Source organism: Apium graveolens, chromosome 4 (genome assembly GCF_009905375.1).
Source record: "Apium graveolens cultivar Ventura chromosome 4, ASM990537v1, whole genome shotgun sequence".
Classification (NCBI taxonomy): Eukaryota; Viridiplantae; Streptophyta; class Magnoliopsida; order Apiales; family Apiaceae; genus Apium; species Apium graveolens.
In genome coordinates, this window is record NC_133650.1 from 111,305,672 (window position 1) to 111,316,501 (window position 10,830).

At 33.0% G+C, this 10,830-nt stretch overlaps 2 protein-coding genes and 1 long non-coding RNA gene across 3 annotated transcripts; 2 read left to right on the forward strand and 1 right to left on the reverse strand.

The window, feature by feature from the left end:
- The first annotated feature begins 2,032 nt into the window (after positions 1-2,032).
- Positions 2,033-4,123, forward strand: LOC141719045 (uncharacterized). Its single transcript, XM_074521430.1, has 3 exons — positions 2,033-2,491; positions 2,573-2,702; positions 3,688-4,123. Exons 1-3 carry the CDS (start codon positions 2,144-2,146, stop codon positions 3,918-3,920), a joined length of 711 nt encoding a protein of 236 aa, XP_074377531.1. The 5' UTR covers positions 2,033-2,143; the 3' UTR covers positions 3,921-4,123.
- Positions 4,124-4,945: 822 nt separating this feature from the next.
- LOC141716853 (uncharacterized) lies at positions 4,946-5,715 on the forward strand. The gene is made up of 2 exons (XR_012573389.1): positions 4,946-5,299; positions 5,399-5,715. It is a non-coding gene; the product is annotated as an uncharacterized LOC141716853 (long non-coding RNA).
- A 1,510-nt stretch (positions 5,716-7,225) lies between these two features.
- Positions 7,226-7,675, reverse strand: LOC141718864 (secreted RxLR effector protein 161-like). The gene has a single exon (XM_074521240.1). The coding sequence runs from the start codon at positions 7,673-7,675 to the stop codon at positions 7,226-7,228; it is 450 nt and encodes a 149-aa protein (XP_074377341.1).
- Positions 7,676-10,830: the final 3,155 nt, after the last annotated feature.

Here is a 10,830-nt window from a genome sequence, read left to right on the forward strand (position 1 = left end):
TTGGCTAGCTTGAACCTCTAGTTTCTGATTGATCACGTCCCTCAAGTCTTCAGGAGTTGGGCGAGCAGCGTTGAGGGTTGAGTCTGTGTTTTCATTATGAATTTTGACGTTGTTGGGGTAACTAGGATAACGAGTGTACACGGGTTGGTTAAACTGACTAACCCTATCGAAACCGTTCGTATTTCACCCGATCCAAACCGATTTTTTCTAAATCGAAACATATTTAAATTGATGAAACGTCAACCCGATTTAAATGGGCTGGATATGAATATCAGATTTTTTTAAAACCAATCCAACCCAATTAAATTATTATTTTTCATACCAATCCAACCCAATTAAATTATTATTTTTCATATTAATGCTTAATGTTTATGGTAGTCTTATAGGAGGATATTTACACTGACTATATGACTATATGTAACAAATATGGCTCTCTATTTCATGTGTGTATTACCACCGACTATTTGCACTTTTATATTTCATAGTATAGTTTCATGTAACAAATAACAACTCTATAATATATAAATATATATATATATATAGGGGGCTACTCCAGTAAAAACCAATTTAAAATGGAAACTAGAAACCAAATAATTTTTAAAAAAAAAACTAATTCGAAATATAACACATAGGCTATGCAAATCGATCGTTGAGAGATGTAAAAAAATATAGTGAAATCGGATTTTAAAAAAAATTTACGGTTTGACGGGAAAAATCAAATTAAAAACAGAGGGGAAAAAATGAAATTGGACGTGGGAGGGTGCAGAGTAGTTGGAGTAATTCAGGAGGGATATTAGATTAAGTAGATTTAATGACTTAGATTGGTTCCTAGTTTATATTTTAATTTTATTTTATATTTGATCATTCCCGTATATATATATAATAAAGTTCTTAAATTACTGACACATTCTCTTGTTATTGGCATATTATAATCTGCTCACGAGAACTTGTCCCACTTGAGTATAACTATTTGATTATATTTAAACTAACATCTTTCAGTATTATAACTCTCATGATAATATATGTTATCAGAGCTATCATAGCTCTGAAATACGAGCAAATATATTTTATATGGTTTCAGTTTCGGTTCTATTTTATTATTAATTTTTTGCTCGGCCCCAGTACTACGCAGTACTACCCATGAAAAGTTAAAACCGCACTTGAAGTTAGAGACCATGGACTTTCAACTTCTTAGAGTATCTCTAAGTCAATGCATCTGTTAGCAATAAAATCTAAGTGGCAGCTAAAATTTCAAAAATATAGATAATATGTAAAAAAAAGACAATTCCAATATAGACACCTGTTAGGTATATTTTTAGATGCCTATAAACAAGCACGCTAGATTTGTTAATTGAACACCATCATCTATATTCAGTCCACGTCATTTCCCTCGCAAAAAACTCTATCCCAGCTTTATTTACCTCCAAAATGAAGAATTCTCTCGCTTTAACGTAGGGCATTTAGATGTATATACTTATTTTATCACACATATATATTATTTTAATTTTATGTAATGTGAAAAGTGAAATTATTTTATAAAAAACTGTAACTTTTTTCATTGTTAACCAAATTTCATTAAACACTTAAATAATAATTTTAATATATATTTTATAATTTTAAAATTATTAATAAACTAATATAATAATAAAATTAGTTAAATTTTTTATAATATATGAACATAATATTTTTAACTAATTCTTCTGATGTTTATATTATAAAAATAATATCCTTAAATATGTTTAATTAATTTAATATTTTAGTTTCACTTGTATTCACTAAAAAAATAATGAATTGGTTATTAATAATTTATTCACAACTATATATGTTAAAAAAATCATTTAATATAATTGTTGAAATTTAAAAATAACAATAAAACTCTTTTCAAATATAACTAATCATTTTAGCTAATGTCATTAAAATAAAATTGCTTATAATTTTAACAAATTTTATATAATATCTATTTTATTCTATTTTAGCTAATGAATTTAGCTAATAGTCTTGAAGATGTTCTTACAAAATTACAAAATAAACATAAAACCTCTAATTTGGCCCATTTACATCCCTCTCAACCACCCAATTCAATAGCCCAAAACCCCCCTAAACCCCGCCCAACACAACCCACAAAACCCTACCTTGCCGGAAAATGATCTCACAATGGCACCGCGCCGCCGGCGATGCTCTAAAAAGATCCCTACAAACATCAAGATCATACCACACAATCGAAGCCATACCGCGAGAGTTCACCGGAAAAAGATTAGCAGTTAAAGAGAGAGCTCAAGGTAGAATCCCCGCCGTCGTTTTGGCCTTAAACGACGTCGTTGGCAATGCGCTTTCGAGAAAACATTTGTTAACTACTGAGAAAGATCAAATTCAATCGGTTATTGATTCCGTGCAGCTCCCTTTCTTTTGCTCTACTACCTTTTCTCTTCAGATTCGGGCCGGGTCGGGTTCTTCTACTTTACTTGAATCCGGAAATGTGCTTCCTATTAAGGTAATATATATGCTAAAATTAACATTTATTGATTATATTTATAGTTTTAGGTTTTAATAGTGTTTTTGATTGTTTAATTAGGTTCACAGGGATGAAAAAACAGGAAAGGTGTTGAATTTGGTGTTTGTTTGGTTAGACGAAGGTTCGAAATTGAAGGTTGATGTGCCTATTGTGTTTAAAGGTGAAGATACTTGTATTGGGGTCGAAAAAGGTTAGACATTTTGCATCCTTTCGCACTTTTCTTGATTTTTTTCAGTGTTTTTTATTACCTTTTGGAGACATTTCTCGATTTTGTTGTGTATGTGTAGTAAAGGATTCATAAATGGTTGTCGTTTAAGTAGTTTATTTTTGTCAAATGTGATTTTATTGTCGTATTGATGTCCAACTATAAGCTTTTTAAGGTTTTGTCTATAGGATGAGAATTGATTATTTGTTGTTCTTGTACAATATATAGGTATTTTACTTTGGTTGTTCTTTTGTCAACTTCTTGAAGTACTAGGCATGTCATTGCTGCTTTGGGAAAGAGTGCTACATTTTAATTGGTAATTGTTTTTTTAATGTGATCGTAAGATCAGCGATCAGCTTCTGACAAATTATATATGATAAAATATTAGATAGACATGGAGGAAAGCAAAAGTAGTATGTTCTGATATGCCCTGAGAAATATCAGTGTTACAATTGAAATAGCCTTCACACCGTGGTTATCAAATATATTTTTGGAAATTGGAAGTGACTGTTGGCTGATGTCTTTGTAATGTTTCTTGCATCTTGAACTTGTCATTATTGTGTGCAAGCAAAATGTTTTGCACTGCATTTTTACGTTGTTATGTATATATGTGCCAAATGTTCACTTTAGTATGGTATGTTGACGTTGTTGCAACACAAAGGTTTTAACTGTGACAAGTTAATCAAAACTCATAAGCATTAAAAATTGAGAATATGAAAGCTTTTACTTACGAAGGGCTATCATGCAAGGGACATGTCACTCAACATTTTATCTTGTATCTAAGTTATTGAAAAATACAAAATACAAGATAACTTTTGCTTGTCTTGCTTGTGAGGTCTTATGTAATAATTAAGAGAAAGAAAATTACCAGTGCCCCTAAGTTTATCTATCATACTGTTGATGAGGAGTGACTATCACTTTCATCCATTGTGATTATCTGAACTGATTGATGCTGTTCTGTGTCAAACAGGAGGTAGTTTAAATAAGATAAGAAGTAGTCTAAAATATCTATGCCCTTCTGAGCACATTCCTTCAAAGATTGAAGTGGATGTAAGCAGTCTTGATCTTGGAGATTCAGTGTCCATGCATGATGCTAAGGTTCATCCGTCCCTAAAGCTTCTAAGCAAAAATGAGGCCATGCCTGTGTGCAAAGTCGTGGCACCACTACCAGATTACTATCAAATTGCGCCAGAGGAAGTGTAAGCTATTGCAATAAATCCCTGTATCAGCAAGATGCTTAATTGTTATGCTAGGTTGGTTATGCGAGAATGTTTGCAAGTCCATTTCTGTAATAATTTGTTCATTTGCCTTTTGGAATTTATCAAATTACTTGGTGACTTAATTTTAAGATTTTAGTTTGATGTAAGCTCATATGGGATGATTCTCATTCTCCATTCTCCATTCTCCATTCTCCATTCTCCGCTTGTTTCTTATGTGCGATCATGGTCATCAATTTTGTGGTTACCTGTGATGGTATATTGGAATGGAAGCATTGTTATGATGTTGAGGAATTTGGTATACTAATGTGGAGTTACAGATCAGATTATGTTTAGAAGTGGCTGTTCTATTTTACTGATGAATATGCGTGAAGATTAAAATAATTTTGGGGGTTTTAGAGAGAGATAAGTAGAGGCTCTTGACTAAGTCAGTTCTTGCTCATTTCCAAATAAGGTCGCTATATATATACCCATTACGCCCTATGTACCCTTTACGTAATTCTTATATATGTTCTTGACCAAGATTTACTCCACGGGCTTTCAGATTTAGTGCTGTAATTATTATGCATGTATTTTGGTATTGTTATTGATACTCGATATTGAGCTTGGGAGTTTTTCCTTCAATTTGGTCGAATTATGCTAATGGCGATATAGGATCCTGTGATATGGTAGCTGTGTTGAAAGCTAGATCACATGATATAAGTTATGGATTATGATTCTTTGTCAAAGAAAGAAATGACAGATTCAATATTCAATTTTTGTATCAGAAAGTCGAATAAAAGAAATAAAACAATGTTCTCCTTTTAGCCTTATTGCGATAAAGCTTCATGAAGCTTCATGATTGATAAATATAAATACTATATCTACTCCATTAACTCTTTTATTCTATTCCATCCGTTCTTTTTTACATTTCCTATTTTGACTTGTAACACTGTTCATGGTAAACGATTTGACTATTAATTTACGTCTAATCTATAAGATCAAATATAGTCATAAGTGATCTTGTTGAATTCGTATTTATAAATATTTTAATACAATAAAGTTTTTATATTTAATACTAATACAAAATTAAAGATATTAACGATCAAATGTGTGCATTGACAAAGGTGTACAACACAAATAGGAAACATTTTTAGAGACGGAGGGAGTACTGTAGGAGTAAATGATTTTTAATTAGTGTAGTATGATGCACTTAGGCGGCTAATAACAGAATGTGAAACTCCATTATATATAACAGGGGTGAAGGACATGTATACTCAGTTACACGCACAATAATATAAATAGAAAGGAGATGGGAGCAGCCTCAGACAACAACACTAGCAGCAAATCGAAATCTGATGAAAAATATAAAATCATATATGACTGGTAAGTAAGAGACAGGCAGAAATCTATGTAATTCAATATATTTTTGTTCGGAGTTCTATGTTGCTTGAGAACTAAAATGATTTTGTTGTTTCATTACAGTTGTTCTTGCCTCTCCGGTTGCTGGTTAGCTTGCTTCAGTTTGATGTTCTTCTGAATCGTCTTGTATCGAGTAGTGGAGAATATTAAGCTTTTTGATACACATAATCATGTTTATGATCTTGTGATTGTGATTGTGTTATGTTTCTTGTTATGTCATGCTTGGAAATTTGGTTAGCCATCTCTGAATCAAGAATCAGTATTTCATTTTGTGCAGTGACAACTTATCAATTATTGGAGCTTCCGAGCAATTTATAATTCTGGTGTTGTGTTTGTTAATTTGAGCTAATAAATGATTTAAGTACAAATATTCTGTAGCATTTGTTTGCGCCTTCCTCTTTTCATGTTATTTACTTTTCATCAAGTACTTCTATTAGGCTTAGGCTCTTTGCTCAACTTCTCAGTGCTTTAGATTCAGCAAAGCAAAGGTGAACTCGATCCGAATTACTGTATTTGGTGGTTAGCTGGTTCAAAATAGAAGATTTTACAATTAGATGTGCTTAATTCAATTACAAGTATCTAATTCAAACCGATATTTATCAATCATCATATTAGACCATCTGGAAGCTGTGGTCGCCGGATATTTGTTGTCAAAGGGTATTTGAAATGTAACATTTTCATTTTTATATCAAAAGTTAAATCAAAGAAAAAAGAAAGTCCTTTTTCAAGCCTCAGTGCGATCAACAGGTCTCATCACATTATTTAAATATTTAAATACAATTTGCTACACCCAATAACTCCCTAATTCAACTACAGTATATAGTAATTGAGTTTTTATAACTCGTGACTATATTGTTACAACACGCGCTTGGGCGGCTAATAATACAGAGAAAGGGGGGTAACTAACTGGATCGTTGAATTCCCGTTGTCTATATATATAAGAGGGAGGAATGAAGGACATACACACACAGAGTTACACTTATAAACACATTAATTTTAAATTTAAATATATAGAGCGGAAGATGGAAGCAGCCAGTGACAAGAACACCACCACCAGCAGCAGCAAAACAGATTCTGATGAAAAATATGGAATTTTATGACCGGTTAAGTAATATCTTTTTTTTATTATAAATAACGTATTGTAAATCTCAAATTACTGGATAATGTATGACTTAATAAATGCAACAATATATTTTTCAGTGTATCTGATTTCAATGACTGAATGTCCTATTTATACTTACAGAAAGATATGATAAGATTACACATATTACGAATGATAAGATAGGATTGCACGTGCTACGAAAAAATAAGATAGGATTGCACGTGTTACGAAAAGATAAGATATGATTTTAATCAAAATTCTTTCTTACTAAGTTTCTTCTCTGAGAAGTTATGCGAGTCTTCGTTAATAAGTATCGCGAGTCTTCCTTAGTAAGATTTGACAATCATTATTTTAACACTCCCCCTTGATTGTCAAATGTGAGTATCTCAAAGATTGACTGCCTCGTTAAAACCTTGCAAAGAAAACCCGGTCGGATAAAAACCTCGACGAAGAAAAAAATGTACAGTCTCTCCCTGAATAAAATATCTCACATACTGACATCTTGATGTAATATTTTCTTCAATTTTCGCATTCCGATGTTATTTTGTAGCATCTCAAATGTTGATGTCGGTAGTGACTTTGTAAGTATATCCGCCAGATTATCACATGATCGAACTTGTTGTACCTCAATATCTCTATTCTTTTATAATTCGTAAGCGTAGAAGAATTTTGGTAAGATGTGTTTTGTTCGATCTCCCTTGATATATTTGAATTATCTTCAAACAAAATAGGGGACCGTCTATAACATTTGATAATCCACATGAATGCCGAATATGTTGGATTATGGATCATAGCCAGACACATTCCATACTTGCTTCATGGATTGCTAGTAATTCTGCGTGATTTGATGAAGTTGCATCCATGGTGTGTTTTGTAGATTTCCAAGAGATAGCAGTACTGTAGTATATGAATAAGTAACCTGTCTGTGATAAGTATCCAACATCTGCATATCCAACCAGCTGTGATTTCGAATTTTTTGAAAAGAATAATCCAAGATCAATTGTCCCGCGAAGATATCTCAATATATGCTTGATTCCATCCCAATGTCTTTTAGATGGATCTGAACTGAATCTTGCTAATAGATTCACAGTAAAAGCAATATCAGGTCGTGTGTTATTTGCGAGGTACATAAGAGCGTCAATTGCACTGAGATATGGAACTTCTGGTCCAAGTGGATCTTCATCTTCTTTTCTGGGACGAAATGGATCATTTTCAACTTCAAGTGACCGAACCACCATTGGTGTAGTTAGATGATGAGATTTGTCCATGTAAAATCGATCAAGAACTTTTTCAGTGTAGGTTGATTGATGAACAAATATTCATGAAGATAAGTGTTCCACCTTTAAACCTAAACATGACTTTGTCTTTCCAAGATCTTTCATCTCAAACTCATTTTTCAAATAATTAGCAGCATTAGTAATATCTTCAGAAGTACCTACAATATTCAAATCGTCCACATATACAGCAATAATAATGAAACCAGTTTGAGGTCTTTTAATAAATAAACATGGACATACTTTATCATTAACATACCCATCATTCAATAGGTATTCACTAAGTTTGTTGGTATACGACCAGATTGTTTCAGTCCATATATTGATCGTTGTAATTTAACTGAGTATAAATGACGAGTCTTAGTCTCATACAATTTTAATCCTTCAGGGATTTTCATATAGATATCACTATCAAGTGATCCATACAGGTAGGCTGTCACAACGTCCACCAGACGTGTTTCCAATTTTTCCATACAAACCATACCCATAAGAAAACGAAAAGTAACTACATCCATCACAGGAGAGTAAGTTTCCTAGTAATCAAATCCAGGCCTTTGAGAGAATTCATGGGCTACCAGTCGTGCCTTATATCTCACAATTTAATTTCTCTCATTTCGTTTTCGTACAAACACCCATATAATCCTGATGGGGATCACACCAGCTGAGGTTTGGACTGCAGGTCCAAATACATTTCTCTTGCGCAAGGTTGTAATTCTTCCTGTATTGCAATTTTCCATTTTGGCCAGTCATCTCTTTGTCGACATTCTTCCACACTTTATAGTTCAGGATCGGAGTTCATAATAATATCACATGCCACGATAAAAGCATATACATCATCAATCTCAATACTCCCACGATCCAATAATTTTTGCTTTATGGACATAATTCATTAAGATCTCATAATTTTCATTTACCTTTGCTTTTGTGGAAGCATTTGCCACTTCTGGGGCATGTGCCACTTTTGGGGAAACATTCTCTTCTGGAGGAAATCCCACATCTGGGATTTTTGTTATAGCCACTTCGGGGGCTTGAACATCTTCAGAAGGTAATACCACTTATGGGGTATTTTCTGGAACACTTGCCACTTCAGAGGCAGGTCCAATTAATTTCCGTTTTCGTGGTACAACATATTTTGCACCAACAGGTCAACCACGCTTCTGGCGTGGCTTTAAATCACCAATCAATTCTTTAGGAATTGATTTTTTAGTAGGGATTTCAACTCGTGCCGAAGCATTAACAACATGTATATGTGACCTTATAATATGTCTAGAGTCACTAAAAGCATCCGGCATTTGTTTAGCAATATTTTGCAAATGAGTAATTCTTTGAACTTCAGATTCACATTGATTAGTACGTCAATCAATAGAATTTAATCCTGAAGCATTCCATGATATTTCCGAATTTAATTTATGCAAATCATTATCCTCCCTAATTTAGGGAACATGGATTCATCAAAATGATAATTAGCATATCTAGCAGTAAACATATCACCAATCAATGGTTCAAGGTATCTTATAATAGATAGTGAATCAAAGCCAACATATATACCAGTTCTTCTTTGAGATCCCATTTTAGATCTCTATGGTGGTGATATAGGGACATACACAGCACAACCAAATACCTTAAAGTGAGAGATATTAGGGATTTGACCAAGAACTAATTCTTGAGAAGATTGTTTGTGGTAAGCAGATGGTCTTATCCTAATAATATTTGTAGCATGAAGTATTGCATTACCCCAAACAGATATAGGAAGATTAGCTTTTAAAAGTAAGGGGCGTGCAATAAGTTGAAGTCTTTTAATTAACGATTCCGCTAAACCATTTTGTGTATGCACGTGAGCTACGGGGTGTTCGATAGAGATTCCTATTGACATACAATAATCATTGAAAGTAGGAGATGTAAATTCAAAGGCATTATCAAGTCGAATTAATTTGATAGGATTATCAGGAAATTGGGCTCATAATTTGATTATTTGAGCAAGAACCTTGGCAAAGGCTGTATTTTTGGTCGAGAGTACACAAACATGAGACCATCTAGTTGAGGCATCGATTAGCTAGGACCATGAAATATCTAAATGGTCCAGATGATGGATGAATATGACCACATATATCACCTTGAATTCATTCTAAGAAATCCGGAGATTCGTTTTGAAGTTTAACTGTAGATGGTCGAACAATTAGTTTTCCCAAAGAACATGATGAACAAGGAAGTTCATCATGTGGCATGACCTTTTGATTTCCAAGGGGATGTCATGTATAATTTTCTATAATTCGACGCATCATGGATACTCCTGGATGGCCAAGTCTTTCATGTCAAAGGGTGAATGATTTTGGATCTATAATTTTGGGAGTAGTGATACTGTGAGACTCGATTACTCTAATTTCGGTAGCATAAAATTCAGATGAGGTTGATTGCAATTTTTCTAAGATCTTCTTATGTTCTGAGGTGATTGAGATGATAAGAAGATATTCTTTTTCATTTTCTCTAGTGGTTTCTATAAGTAAACCATTAAGACGGATATCTTTAAAACTCAGAAGATTTCTAGTGGATTTGCTAGATTATAGAGCATTATGTATGTGAATTTGTGTCTCATTCGGTAGTATAAAACTAGCTTTCCCAAAACCTTCTATGATATTTGATGTTCCCGAAATCATCCAAATGTGTGAGTTGGTTCTAGTCAATTTTGAGAAATATTTCTGATTTTGTAAAATTATGTGAGTGGTTGCGGAGTCAACAATACATATATCTTCCATATTTATGTTGTGTATATATAAGTGAACAATAATTTTATTATGCAAACAACGTACATAATACAAGAACATAAAACAAGTACATGAAAGCAGAATATTAAAACAAACACGTCTAAAACATAAAATCAAAGAAATAAAAATGAAATCTAGTTATCTAAATCATAATAAAGGTTAGCACTAGTGTCTAGTTCTTTTGAGGTCATGTTGTTTGGTTCTTCATTTAGATTATAACTAGCGAAGTTCATTTCTACCCTTTTTCCGTTATTCTTTTTATTTGCCTCGTGGAGGTCAACTAGATGTTTCGGTGTGCGACAGGTACATCTTCAGTGCCCATGTTCCCCACATCTGAGACAGATATCCCAAGTATCT